Source organism: Lactuca serriola, chromosome 9, assembly GCF_051521515.1.
Source record: "Lactuca serriola cultivar US96UC23 chromosome 9, Lser_US96UC23_V15, whole genome shotgun sequence".
Taxonomy (NCBI): Eukaryota; Viridiplantae; Streptophyta; class Magnoliopsida; order Asterales; family Asteraceae; genus Lactuca; species Lactuca serriola.
The window spans coordinates 178,551,781-178,567,387 of NC_136416.1; the positions used below are offsets into that span (position 1 = coordinate 178,551,781).

General features: G+C 38.7%; 1 protein-coding gene across 1 annotated transcript; it reads right to left on the reverse strand.

Annotated features, from left to right (window-relative positions):
• Positions 1 to 12,203: 12,203 nt before the first annotated feature.
• Positions 12,204 to 13,055, reverse strand: LOC145072979 (putative germin-like protein 2-1). The gene is made up of 2 exons (XM_079019501.1): positions 12,909 to 13,055; positions 12,204 to 12,800 (listed from the first exon to the last, which is right to left on the reverse strand). The coding sequence occupies exons 1-2, from the start codon at positions 13,018 to 13,020 to the stop codon at positions 12,265 to 12,267; spliced, it is 648 nt and encodes a 215-aa protein (XP_078875627.1). The 5' UTR covers positions 13,021 to 13,055; the 3' UTR covers positions 12,204 to 12,264.
• Positions 13,056 to 15,607: the final 2,552 nt, after the last annotated feature.

The window sequence follows — 15,607 nt, forward strand, 5'->3', positions numbered from 1 at the left end:
AAAGAACTTCCTACATCTAATCATATATGTCTCTTCCATTAACCTTTTTATAAAAACACACGAACCACCAATGTTGATTTATGTGGGGTTGTTGGCTCACCGTTCGCCCTAGATTTCAACGATGATAGAACACGGAGCAAAGAGGCGAAGATTGAGGAAAGGTTAAATTGTTGAACAACTCTAAAATTAGTGAAATTCGTCTCAATCTATTTTCATCCCACCATATACCTGTATCAAATTTATGAAAAAAATCAAGAAACAATAAACTGAAACTGTAAGCCCGAGGGCTTAGTGAGCTACCCCAAAATACCAAATTATCAGCAACAGATAATCAACAACATGCATACTGAGCCTTAGGCTTGACTGGACCGCCCTGCAGGGCCTACAGTCTATATGGGTCTATGCCGAGCCTTTGTCATGACTGGACCGCCGTACAGGCCTACAGTCTCTCCGGACCGCTCGTAGGGTATGTTGGCCTTCAGCACAAAGCAGGACCGCCTCAACCCAACCATTAAGCAAATAACCATGTGCACATAACTAACATATAATGTCATATACAAGTATCAAACATAACTATCTCACTGATCATCAATACTAGCAATCCCTCATAACCAGAGCACCGATCTAGCAGGTCACTAACATACCAATCCTTACGGATCATAAGAGCATAACAACGTACTGTCGATCCTGATACCGATCTAACAGATCATAACCACATATAGCATACCATAACCAAATAACAACTAAAGGGCCGACCTTGGTGCGTTAGACCCTATTAATGTAGTGAGAATAACTCACCTTGCTAACAGCTCGGAATGATACTGTCCACACCTCCAGATATAACTCCAACCACCTTGCATGTACCCATAAGTGGTCCTCGCAATAATTACCCAAATTACCAAAACCCTTGGGAGGTATAGGACACCCCATAGTAAAGGTCAAGTCACTGGTCAGTAGTCAACAGTCCATGTTGACCTATATGCTGAAAATACCTTTCTCTGCCTCGAGACCCCACTGATTCCAGAATTTCCCGACTCAACTCACCGAGTCTAGAAGCAGACTCACCGATTCGATACGTGATCCAGTGCTTGGAACTAAAACTGACTCATTGGGTCATCTCCCAGACCTCGCCGAGTCCATGCGGGACCATTTTGGACAAAACCCTACCCGAATCGTTGAGTCATCTCCCAGACTTGCCGAGTCCAAATGCATATTCTCATGATCAAGCGATTATGAGCTATCCCTTTGATCCAATCAGTAGATCCAGGTGCCTATAGTGTATTAGCAACGTAAAGTTGCTACCTTTACGTATTTGCATAATGGGACTTTACTCATAAACAAGGGTTCCTTCATGACACTATTAAGAACTTTATGAACTTAGGGCTCAAAAGAGGTTCAGATCTGAAGTTTCAACTTCAGATCTAGCTCCCATACCATAATCCCTTCATGAATAGCTAAAGAAAGACCTAATCTTCACATATGAAAGATTCTAGAAGAAAAGTGGTCAAGGTAACCACTTGTTACCTCCAAAACGTTCCCAAGCTGAAGTAGACTTTGGATCCACACGAAATCTTTGATGCTAGCCTCTTGATCTACAAATTTCCTTCACAAAAATCACTTCCCAAAGCTCCAAAACACTCTCCAAGATCATACTCACGGAAATTAGAATTTCTGGCTCTCAAGGGGTGATAGAGGACAGTGGGAGGCGCTAATGGTCCAATATATAGGGTGCAAAAACCCTAAAATTTCGGGTTTCCTTTGCCAGCTCCTACTTGTCGAGTCCCTCTTGCCGACTCGTCGAGTCCCTCAATAAATGACGTGTCCTGTCCCGCTTCTACTCGACGAGGCATAGCGTCAACTCATCGATTAGACCTTAAAACTTGAAAATTTAGAAGGAATAATAATGATACCTGACAGTTGGGATGTTACATCTTTGGTTCTCATTTGCAGGTTACCATGGGGCTTTATAATGTTTATTTAGTTGTCAAGGATATGGGGAGGTGGTTGCTTTATTTTTTGATGGTCAGGTTTAAGACAAATAACGAAAATAGGGGTGGGTTAAACCCTAAACACCTTCTTCGTTGAAATAGTGATTGTGGATGGTGATGGTAACGGTGGTGGCGGTGGAGGGCGACCGAACAAGGGAGATTAATGGAATGGCGGTAGGTATGGCCATGTAAGGTAAGGTAGGTGGGGTGGGTTGGGTTGGGTTTATTTGTTATCTTTCTGAATTATAAAAAGTAAAAGCAAAGGATAAAAAACGTATTTGAACTTATGCGACAGTCAATTTACAATTTTACATAGTTATGGATCGATCATGCAAGTATTCGAAACCATAAGGACCATACTCGTCAAGAAAAAATAATAGTTGTTGAACTTCTTAATTTTTTAAAGCGCACAACATGATATAATCTATTACAAATAGGCACATAAGGCATGTAAATTAAAACTTGGTTTTTGAAAAAATCAAGTTCTCTTTTGCAGAATTTAGGTTTAATGAAGGGAAAATTCATATGACCCTTATTGTCTCATTGTCTTCCACTTGATTACCCTCTTCCTTATATTTCTTTACTTTCTCGGTACAGTCTTTGCTAGAAACACAACAAAACCGGTCACAGGACATTCAAGTTACGATATGGTCTAAGAGTTTTACATGGGATGAAAAGGAGATAAGTTTTACCATCGGCTTCCGTGAAGGATCTCCTCCCCCATGTGATTTCAAGAAAGTAAAAAGAATTTGGCAACTTTGGTCCCTCCTTCCATGATCTTAACATTTTAAGTTTTAAAATTATAGTTTTTAGTCCTTTGCCAAAACAAAATACATCTTTTTATGTTATATAATTGTTCATAATTATTTTATAACATTATTTCTTTATTTATTATAACTCTTAAGGGAAATTCAATAAAATTAAATAACGACACTAGTGTTACAATATGCTGCATTTTTTATCAACATGGTGACCTCCCTAAGGTTACTCGAGAACTCATAAATGAGACAACCAGTAGGATGTTGTCTTGTTTGATTTATTTGTATTGTTTTAAAGTGTGCAAGTTGTTTGCCCTTTGGAAATCGGACCTAAGATCAATCTTGGAGAAGTAACTAGCCCCTTGCAGTTGGTCGAATAGGTCGTCTATACGGGGAAAAGGGTAGTGATTCTTGACCGTCAACTTGTTGAGTTCTCTGTAATCGATGCACATACGGAATGATCCGTCCTTCTTCTTTACGAACAAGACCGGTGCTCCCCAGGGTGAGAAGATTGGTCTTATAAAGCCCTTGTTGAGTAGCTCATTAAGTTGACCGGACAGTTCTTTCATCTCGGAAGGCGCTAGACGATAGGGCGATTTGGCTACGGGGGTAGCTCCTGGGATTAGGTCGATTATGAACTCAACCTGACGTTTGGGTGGTAAACCTGGTAGCTCCCCTGGAAAGACGTCAGGGAAGTCGCATACGACGGGGAAGTCTTTTAGATCTTTCGTTTTCCGGCTTGTGTCGACAACGTGTGTAAGGAATGCGCGATATTCCTTACGCAAGTACTTCTGGGCTTGAATACTTGAGATGACGCGAAGGCTCGTACTAGGTTTGTCTCCGTAGATTAACAGGGTCTCATTATTCGGTAGATTTAGACGGATTGCTTTGTCGAAGCACAGGATATCATCACGATGGAGACTCAACCAGTCCATGCCCACAATGACATCGAAACTCTTGATCGATACTGGTATGAGGTCGATTGGGAATGAATGATCATCTAGCGTGAGGGTGCAACCTACGTAGATTTCGTTAGAGCTCTCTGTCTTTCCGTTAGCCATTTCTACGACGAATGTTTCTTTTAGTGGTTGTGGGGATTGCTTAAGTAAGTGTTTAAAGTTTTAGTTATGAAACTTCTTTCTTCTCCACTATCGAATAAGATACAAGCATAAGAGTTGTTGAGAAGGAACGTACCCGTGACTACTGTGGGGTCGGCTACTGCTTCATTGTGGCCAATAGCAAGTAGTCTTCCTGTTCCTCCCATATTCCCGGCCTTCGGACAGTTTTTCTTGAAATGACCTACCTTGCCGCAACCATAGCAGGCCTGGCTCACTCCTGAGCTGGGGACTTGAGAGATAGGTTTGGGTTGGGATCTGCAAAACCGAATGGTATGGCCCTTCCGACCGCAGTTAGTCCAGTGCAATTCACGGCAAGGGCCATTATGATGGAAGGGGCACTTGGGGCATTTGGGTAGGTTTCCAGCATAGGATTTGGCTGGCACAGGGGGTAGCAGGAGTGGTGGCAGCATGACGGCCACCATCTGTTGGTTTTTGGAAGAGGATTGAGTTTTCTTGCCCTTCTTCTGATCCCAACGCTTCCTCTTGTTGTCGGATGATTTGGGTGGTGCAGTGGTAATCGCCGTGGTTGTTGATGGGGTGGAGGGAGTTTCATGATCAATCAACCTTTGGGCCAATTCTTTGGCGCTGTCAAAGGTCGTAGGGCGTGATGCTAACATGTTCCCTCGATACGGGGGCACTAAACCCCAGATGTATCATTCTATCTTCTTATTTTCAGTAAGGATCATGTTAGGACACATAGCTACCAGGTTGCAAAATCTGGCAGTATAAGCTATTATGTCGGTCTCCTTCATCTTAAGGTTCCAAAGTTCTTCTTCGATTTTCTGAACTTCGCCCCTAGGGCAGTACTGCCTCATCAATAGGTCCTTCAGTGTGCCCCAGCCCATGACGTTGGCTGTTACAAAGGAGAGTGATTTGACATGGCAATTCCACCATGTCAAGGCCCTTTCGGTGAAAGTGGCAACAACAAACTTTATTTTGCTTTCTTCGGGGCATGAGCACATTTCGAAGACAGCTTCAGTTCTTTCGATCCATTGGGACAAAGCAAGGATCCCTCCGGTCCAATTGAAGAATGTCAGTTTGTAGTTCATGAAATCCTTATAAGTACACCCCTGTGCATGTGAGGGAATTTCACCGTGTCTGGAGTTGATGCCCATTTCAGCTCCACTGGCATCACCGGAATTCATTTGAGCTATAGCAGCTGTTACAGTTGTTTGAAACATCACAGGATCGAACTGTGGAGGATGAGGTGGTGGAGTTGGAGTATGAGTCGCAGGTCTGCCTCTGTTCGGGCGCTTGCGGGGAGGCATCTTTTACTGAAAGTTTATAGAGATGATGACAGTAGTAAGAATCAATTGGATATATGATGAGAGCATTTCATAGACTAAATCGACATAGTCCAACTATCAGATAGAGTCATAGTAACAGAGTAGGTAACTGCCAATATTATTGGTATTAATGATGTAATATGAGTTCGGGAAAAGTGACCTAACAGTAGGTCTTACATCAAATCATAAGGGAAAATGTTGGCAGCCTAGGAGTCTAGGTAAAGTACTTTCAAAATTAGGAATGTTTACAGACCAGTGCTCTACCGAGCATAGAAAAGAAAGGCTATTCCTTAAACAAAAGAGGAAGATAAGTGGACATCTTCTACTGGCGACGGGTATCCATTGGGCGAACCCTCAGATCAGCCAGTTGGCGCACAACTTCATTAAGATGTCGTTCCTGTGCCCTCTGACGCGCCCGGAGTTCCTAGACTTCGGCTTGGGATGCAGCTAGTTGCTACTGCAGAGCCTCATTGGTCCTCCTAGTCCTATCCATAGCTTCTTCCAGCTACCGGATGCGGACAGTGTTGAGGTTAGAGTTGGCATCAACCTCCACAACTCTACCAATGGCTGCTTGACCTTGCTCGGCGTTCCTGGAAATCCTTCGGACCATGATGGGCAAGACTTGGTCCGCCGAACCTCCCTCTCTTATGTTGTAGAAGCTTTGGTCTCCGTTGAAAGGTAAAGGATGACCCTGCTCATTGCTCCATCGGTCCAAGGTTATTTCCCACATGGGGGTGGGACCTTGAAATGCCGAATGGGGATTAGGGTTTGGAGCTACTCGGGGAAGGTTGTTGACTTCTGGTTCGGAGTCGGAGCTATTCGAAAAGCCTTCAGCATGGTGATCATCCAACGGGATCGGGTGATCATCTTTTGGCTCCTCATTGAGCCATCCCCCATTGCCTTGGTTTGGATAGTACGGATCGCCGGGATGGTGGAAGCCAGCCATGCAATCTATGCGAGAATGGGGAAAGAAAGGTTAATAGATAATCTAAGGTACTTATAAGATGATCGTTACTAGCCGACCCAATACTTGCATAGTGCATACCAATTACATGTAACTGAAGCAGGATAGACCTTCGAATAAGCGACCCTAACTCTAAGTCCACAATCAAACAAGAATAGGAAATGAAGCAAAGGTCACAGATTCTAAGTCTATAGCTCCCTAGTCACATGTAACCGTGGTGTATCCACTTAGCAACTATTGCCCTACTAGTAACAACCCTTTTTAGTTATCATATATGTAGTTAATAGAATGCAGAATACTCCTATAGTATTCTTGTTCTAATGTTCTTGTGGTAGTGTTGGTAAGTTTTTAGACTTGTTGCAATGCCACAGTCACTCTTAGGCACATGCTAGTCACTCCTAGGAAAATATAGTTGATCAGGCTACATCCACCTAGATGTGACTATATGTCTCTAAGCCTAATTGTGCTGCTCAACAATCTTAATACTTTTGTTTTGTTCTAGTATGATACTGACCCTTTGTATTTATGGATGTATAGATATATATACTTAGTTAAATATTTTAATATTTAAAAGTATATATTTTTGGTCAGAGTGTTTTAGTCCCGAAGTGTTTATAGTTCGTATATCTTTTATGGGTTGATATACTTGATTCACTATAAACAATGCTATGATACCAATCTGTCACACCCCAAAACCGAGAACGGCGGAATACGTTCTGGGATGGAGGACGTCATGTACAGTATCATAAGAATTGCATAATAGTAAAAACAAGCGACAACAACCATTGCATTAATATAGTAATTGTAAATACAAGCGTGTTCTGTACAGTTTGATAGACACCAAAAGTATAAACAAAATAAAAGGTGGGTCTTGTATATGCTCCATCTTCTCAAAAGTTGCATCAGTACCTATCTATTTTTGACCTGAGAATACAAGTTATTTTGAAAACGAGTATCAGCATAAAGCTGGTGAGTTCATAAGAATTTAGTGACGTTGCTTGTATAAAAGTGTTTACAATCATGTAATGTAAAAGTTGTGATTAATGTTTGAAAATGGTAAGATCCCTAGAAAATCCTATATTTTCCAGATTTGCATATTTGTAAGTTGAATCCTTTGAGTGTGTAAAATTTTTCCCATTGAGACTGTCAATCATGAAAATAAGGGTATAGATTTCATTTATGTAAAGTAAATGAAGAAAGATAATATCTTATTTCAGCAGTTTTACTGTCGGCTGGATATAGTAGTGTTGCAAACTTTAATGTAGTAATATATGTATATATATTCACTTCGGGAAGTTAGTTTTTAGCCTTTAATTCTTAGTGTGTTGACTTGGGTATAAATGTGATTTCTCATGTAACCAATCTGAGTGATAATAGAGTGTCCGACGACCTTCCCGGTCATATGTTTCGTCACCCCTGGGCCTAGTCGGCTCGGACTGTAGTTAGCAGTCGGGTTGTAATAGGGTCCGTCTTGTATAGATCTATACATGTAGTGGTTGCTTTCCCTCCGGGAAGCGCTGGTTACACGGTGGTTGCACAATAGGGTACCGTATAGAGGAATAGTGTGTCATATTCTAGATTAGTGTATTCTCTTGTATTATAGTATAATGAACATTTTTGTATAATGTATAGAGTGTTTTCTTTAACATGTATTGTCTCGTAATAGTAGTAATTATAGTGAGCATCATAGTGATAGGGGTAATGAGCAGTAGTCTTAACTATACCTATTATAGTTAAATAGAGTGTGGGATTGCATGCCTTTGATTTACAAAGGTATTGAATTACGTGAAGACTTTCATATCTAACACAAATATATATGATATATAACTAAGAATTCAATGACAGTCGGACAGATAACAGTATGCCCCAAGACCACAATCAAGCAAGAACAAGAAGTAAGGCGAGCTATCAGTCCTATGTCCTTCAAGTCTTACTTATATAAATATATTGGTGTAGATATAGTTTTAAAAGAAAAGAGGTTTAAAAATAATTTGATAATAGTTTATTAACAGTTTAACATAAAATGCGTTTGATAGTTATTTAAAACTGTTTTGTTTACAAAGAAGTTAAAAGTATAGAAAATCCTTTTTGTTAGCAAGTTATAAATCACATGTGATTGATACTATAACTTGTTGTATTTAACTTGTGTTCCCCCCTCCCCATAAAAACATCTAAAAACATTTGAAATGTTAATTAAGGGGTATAAACTCACCTGCAGCGAGTGGATCGAATGGAAGTCTCGGTTGAGTGTTTGGTGTCAAGTGAAGACTTGAACACACTTTATGACCCTAGTAACATATGAAGACATATGTTTACATATAATTAGTGATTAAGACACTAATTTAACACGTATAGAAATCCTAATGCAAAGAAAAACGCTTTGGTCAAGTGCTAGGAGGCTATTGGGTTGAAAGGAAGGATGTAAGGCCTCACTATGGAGTTTACTCTTTAATTACCCACCTTAGGAGAGTTTGCGGTTGAGGGACCAATTCCCCCATGAGTTTACGGCCGTAAACTCATGGGAGGAGTGTATTTGAGTGCTTAAGGGTCTCTTACATCACTAGGCAGGGTTCTAAGGTTAAATCCATGGCTTGAGAAGTGATTAGGGTCTAAAAGAGGACTCCCTTGGAGTTTGCGGTCCTTGGACCACTCCTTGGGAGTTTACGGTCGTGAACACTATGGTTTACGGCCGTAAACCCTTGGACACCTCTTATACTTCATTTTTGTGGTCCTATGCTCACTCCTACAAGTTTCTAGGTTAAGGTCTAAGGCTAAATAAGGGGTTTAGGGCTCATTTTGCATCATTTGAGGGAGTTTACGGCCTAAGAATGTTCTTGGGCCGTAAACCCTCATTCAAGCCTCCAAACTTGATGTTTAAGGCCCAAAACACTTCAAGGTTAAGTTCTAAGCTAGTCTCTAAGCCTAAGGAAGGGGTTTAGGGGCATTTTGGCACCCTTTTAGGGGTTTACGACCTAAGAATGTTCTTGGGCTGTAAACTCCTTGTTCTCGGCGTTATTGGATGATTTTAATGCTATATTGACATGAAATGAGCTTTAGAACAATCTAGGGTAAGAGAACTTACAGTTTGGGGGACGAAAACTTGCAGATTTTTGGAAGAATCGGGCCTTGAAGAGAGAGAGTAGAGAGAGAGTGACTAGAGTGGCAAAAGTTCAAGTAGATGACCACTCAACCTTTATATAGGTTTTGAGTTTGTGGCCAGGTGGGAATCTACCCAATACCGACGTTAAACGGGGCTTATGGTCGTACCCGATTAAATGGTCGTAATTTGACTTGATTGTAACTAAAACTTTTTAAGGGAATATTGAGGGTGTTTCACGAGTTTCTAATTCGTTCCAACACTTATGAAGTCAAATTAAAAGTCCCAATTTAATTTGCATGATCAAAAATGTTAACGGAAGAATTTAATGAAAACGAGTTTTATTAACGGAAATGGGTTACAGTGATGGAATAAATTTCAGGTTGTCACAGAAACTTAGATTTTTGATTTTGTATGTTATTGGGTATTGCGTTTTCAGATCACACTCTTTATCAGTCTCTTGTCGCGGCATTACAATATCTCACCATCACTCAACCTGATTTTTCCTATGTTGTTAATCAAGTTAGTCAGTTCCTACAAACTCCTACTACTACTCATTATCAAGTTTCTAAGCATATTCTACGTTTTGTCAAGGGCATTGTTCTTGACTCAAAATCCAATTTCACATAAGCGTGGCAAACACATCGATCTTGAATATCACTTTATCCGAGAGCTTGTTTCTTTCGGGAAGCTACGCACGAAATTTGTGCCTACCAAGCTTCTTCAGGATGATGACATTTTCACCGAAAGCCTTTTATGTTCACAGTTAGAATTTTTTCGATCCATGCTTTGTCTATGTCCACCACTGATTCGCTTGAGGGGGGATATTAGAGATAAATCCAGACATAATTTAAATGTTAGAGATAAATCTTAGCATGCATATCTCTTTACGTCTTCTGTTATGTAATCTATGTAATTATCCTTTGGATATTCCTCTTTTATCTTTGGCTATATATAATACGTCTCAACATAATTGAGATGACGGTTGAACTTCTAGTCTTTCTAAAGCAAGTGGGTTATTTATGTAAATTTGTCTTTGTGATTTCTAAGCCTATTTCTTGCACACTCTTAGGTTTGTATGGTGCTTAATTTCATAAAGGTTGCAACTACTAACCTTAATTGAGACAATCAGTAGGAATATATGTAGGTTGAAACTACAATCGTGCATGTTGTCTTGTTTGATTTATATGTATTTGTTTTAAAGTGTGGAAGTTGTTTGTCCTTTGGAAACCATGGATGAGAGATGTACGCCCGATGATAAGTTGTTTTCACTATTAGGAAGATGATGCAAGGTATTTGTCTGATAAATCAACCATTTAATTTTATTAAGGTTATTTTATTTTATAATTTTTTCGGTTAAGATTTATCTTTATTAAGAATTTTTATGCCCTTTATTAATAAAATATTTAAATTTCTATTATCACTTAATAAAGATGATTTCAATCATAATTATGAGACATATTAGGGTTTTAGTTTAATTATAAATTGGTTAGCCACCTTTGAGTTTTAGGAGTTGATTCTGATTAATAAAGAATGGTATTTGAAACTCTATTTTCTTTACTTTGTGTTCATGTGGTTGTAATTGGCTATTCAAACCGACCGTCTTATGTCATGAGTAACATATGGTTTTGTTCTTTAATCCATGAAACTAAGATTTTTCAATTTGTATGTAATTTGTTATTGATATGGATGTAGGTACATGTGTTTAATGTGTTTTAAGTAGTAGACAACATGCATATATACATTTTCTTTTTCTGTTCGTGACATTGTATTTTGACATATTTGTTTGTATGTTTGATGCTCTCACTTTCTAGTTACCAATGAATGTCAATAGCTAGAAGCTTTTCTGTGGCTTTTTTAAACATAGATTTTTATGTTTTACTATGTATACTTCATTTTCTTTTAGTTAACGAAATCTTGAAAGGATGGTCATGAGACCAAAGCACTTCGTGATTTCTATTTTTAGGGTTGAATTTTGTGAAGTTTTTTCTTTGTTTATAGTTGGATATGCTGAAGATAGATGATGCAAATAGGTTTAGGTAAAGCCCTAACCACCTTCTTGATGACAACGGTGGTGGTGGAAGGTGACAACAGAAGGGATTGGAACGGGAGGAGGGTGGCATAAAGTGAGGTGGATGGGGTTGGGGATTGTTTCGTTTCATTTTTAATTTTGACAACTAAAATAAAAGAGTTAAAAGGATAGAAAATTAAATTTGTATAGGTCGTTGACCGACCTAGTAAGTAATCGAAACACCAAGAACCACATTAATCTTTTTGAAAAAATTGATGCTTGAACTTCTAGTCTTTCTAAAGCAAGTGGGTTATTTATGTAAATTTGTCTTTGTGATTTCTAAGTCTATTTCTTGCACACTCGTAGGTTTGTCATTGAGATTTGTAAGTCTATTTCTTGCACAAACTTAGGGGGTGTTTGGATTGGGAAAAAATAGGCTGCTTATTGTTTATTGCCTAATCCCACCGCAATAAGCAAAAATTTAAGTGTTTGGAAAGAAGTCTTTAAAAATCAGCTTATTGCGGTAGTAATAAGCTAAATAAGCTGATTTTAATAAGCAAGGGGTGGGATGCTTATTGCTTATTGCTTATTTGTTATTTTATTTATAAAAACTGTTTTGTTTGCCAAACATTTAAAATGCTTATTGGTTATTGTTTATTTCCACCGCAATAAACTAATCCGAACACATTTTAAAAAAGTGTTTATTCTCATCGATATAAGCAAATAAGCAATAAGTTAATAAGCTAAAAACAATTTATCCAATTTCCAAGCACCCCCTTAGGTTTGTCTTTGTGATTTCTAAGTCTATTTTCTTGGACACCCTTACGTAAATTTAACTTTATGATTTCTACGTCTATTTCTTGCACACTCTTGCGTTTTGAGTTTATATCTTACTTTTGAAGTAGTTCATTCCACATAAGTAAATCAAAATCAGTATGACATTAATATAGATTTATTTCATTGAATTTTAAATATAGCAACATAAACATAACAAATACCACACCATTGATAAGAAAATCAACATTTTAAAAGCACGTAAAAGCTAGAATTTGGATTGAATTTGATAGACGACGTTGATGTCAACTTGAAAGGCCTTTGCAAGAATATCTCCAGCGATATCGGGATTTGAGCCAAAAACAGCGTTTGCAATGGTAATAACACCTGGATTTTGACTACTCAAAGCTGCAATAGCGACAGCATAGCCATTTCCGACGTTTTTCTGGAAGTGAATCAGGCCTTCTGGGAAAACGAAAACATCGCCTTTCTGAAGTTCTTTTGTGATGAGTCGGTTTTGAGGGTTGGACGTGACAAATCCGACTAGAATACGGCCTTCCATAACAGTCAAAATTTCAGTGGCCCGAGGGTGTGTATGTGGGGGGTTAATACCCTGTGGTGCAAAGTCAATACGTGCCATTGAGATACCAAGAGTGTTAAGTCCTGGCAACTCTTCTACGGTCACTGGAGTCACAGCAGACCCAACCGCATTCGAGGTATTTCCCATTAGTTGCAACCCACTATAAAAGAAATCATCAGCTTGTACAAGCCTCGGCTCTTTACAAACCAAGCCATTCACGAATACTACACCAAGAAAAATAAATAAACTATTAATCACAATTAAATATGATATGTTTTCAAATCATGCATGAATGCAGGAGAGTTTCTCGACTTTCACACATAAATTCTTACCTGTGCTATTTTGGTCTGCCACACAGAAGTCCTGAAGAGGACTAGGGTCCGAAGCAAACGCAAGGGAGCAGCCTGCCACCAAGAGACCAAATAAAAGCCAATGAGACGTCATTGTTGAGAAGCCCAAAACTTGTTTCTGATGACTTAATTATGGTAGCTTGGGAAATCTATGAAATACAGAATGGAACTCCCAATGCTTTTATAGTGAAAATATAGGAAGATCAAGACTAATACCATCATAGCGTCATGAATTATCATCTTGAGATGCATTCAAATTTTGCTGTTCAATTTCTAGAAGCAAGATACATTCAACTTACGTTGTTTGGTTCTTAATTTCATAAAGGTTGCAACTACTAACCTTAATTATATGTCTATGATCCTTCCATTTAGTATATTTACTTATATACTTTTTCATAACATCCATATTTAGGATTCATTTTAATGGAACGTCGTTGAATGTTTATTATGCATGGAAAATTTCTACTTTGATCATTTTTTAAGAAAATCAAAAAGTCTTGAAGAGCAATGTTGACCGTTTCCATACCAGATAAATATTATGGTTAAAGAACGCTTTATGTATATTTTATTTTTCAATTGATGCATTCTAGGCTTTTCTTGAAAAAAATGATTAGCCTCCGTGCAATACAAAAAGGTGCACAATTATCGAAAACCATTTATGTGTATAATCCGTTCATAATGGGTATTACTGGTTGGTTAGACACATATCAAAATTGGTTGGAAGAAGGTGTACGTGGAAAATATCTTGTACACATACATAACATACATTACAGACTTACTACATTCACCGACAGATGCAAAATACTATGGATTTCATTATAGATATAAACTTCATAACGATGTATTGCACACAAATTTACGATCCTTTTAGCAATACAGTATCTTTAATAGCTGTTTGTAAATTACTTGTATTAATTAGACGTTTAAGTTTAGCAAATAATAATAATAACATAAAATAAAATATAAAAATCTTATTTTTCTTGAATAAATAAAGTAAGACAAATTATACCAAACAGTATATTGGGATTTTATAGTATGAATGGAAACAGTAAATATAAGTCTAAAAATTTGCAAAACAAGGCCCATAAAAATAAACTACTAGGAAAAAACAGGTTAGGTTGCTAAATAACAATGCCTAATCAACGTCGTTTGATCTACCAATGGCTGAGATTGATAACCATGTTTGATGTACCTAATCTCTATGTATACTTTCTAATGAAGATTTTGGAAAGAACTTCCTACATCTAATCATATATGTCTCTTCCATTAACCTTTTTATAAAAACACACGAACCACCAATGTTGATTTATGTGGGGTTGTTGGCTCACCGTTCGCCCTAGATTTCAACGATGATAGAACACGGAGCAAAGAGGCGAAGATTGAGGAAAGGTTAAATTGTTGAACAACTCTAAAATTAGTGAAATTCGTCTCAATCTATTTTCATCCCACCATATACCTGTATCAAATTTATGAAAAAAATCAAGAAACAATAAACTGAAACTGTAAGCCCGAGGGCTTAGTGAGCTACCCCAAAATACCAAATTATCAGCAACAGATAATCAACAACATGCATACTGAGCCTTAGGCTTGACTGGACCGCCCTGCAGGGCCTACAGTCTATATGGGTCTATGCCGAGCCTTTGTCATGACTGGACCGCCGTACAGGCCTACAGTCTCTCCGGACCGCTCGTAGGGTATGTTGGCCTTCAGCACAAAGCAGGACCGCCTCAACCCAACCATTAAGCAAATAACCATGTGCACATAACTAACATATAATGTCATATACAAGTATCAAACATAACTATCTCACTGATCATCAATACTAGCAATCCCTCATAACCAGAGCACCGATCTAGCAGGTCACTAACATACCAATCCTTACGGATCATAAGAGCATAACAACGTACTGTCGATCCTGATACCGATCTAACAGATCATAACCACATATAGCATACCATAACCAAATAACAACTAAAGGGCCGACCTTGGTGCGTTAGACCCTATTAATGTAGTGAGAATAACTCACCTTGCTAACAGCTCGGAATGATACTGTCCACACCTCCAGATATAACTCCAACCACCTTGCATGTACCCATAAGTGGTCCTCGCAATAATTACCCAAATTACCAAAACCCTTGGGAGGTATAGGACACCCCATAGTAAAGGTCAAGTCACTGGTCAGTAGTCAACAGTCCATGTTGACCTATATGCTGAAAATACCTTTCTCTGCCTCGAGACCCCACTGATTCCAGAATTTCCCGACTCAACTCACCGAGTCTAGAAGCAGACTCACCGATTCGATACGTGATCCAGTGCTTGGAACTAAAACTGACTCATTGGGTCATCTCCCAGACCTCGCCGAGTCCATGCGGGACCATTTTGGACAAAACCCTACCCGAATCGTTGAGTCATCTCCCAGACTTGCCGAGTCCAAATGCATATTCTCATGATCAAGCGATTATGAGCTATCCCTTTGATCCAATCAGTAGATCCAGGTGCCTATAGTGTATTAGCAACGTAAAGTTGCTACCTTTACGTATTTGCATAATGGGACTTTACTCATAAACAAGGGTTCCTTCATGACACTATTAAGAACTTTATGAACTTAGGGCTCAAAAGAGGTTCAGATCTGAAGTTTCAACTTCAGATCTAGCTCCCATACCATAATCCCTTCATGAATA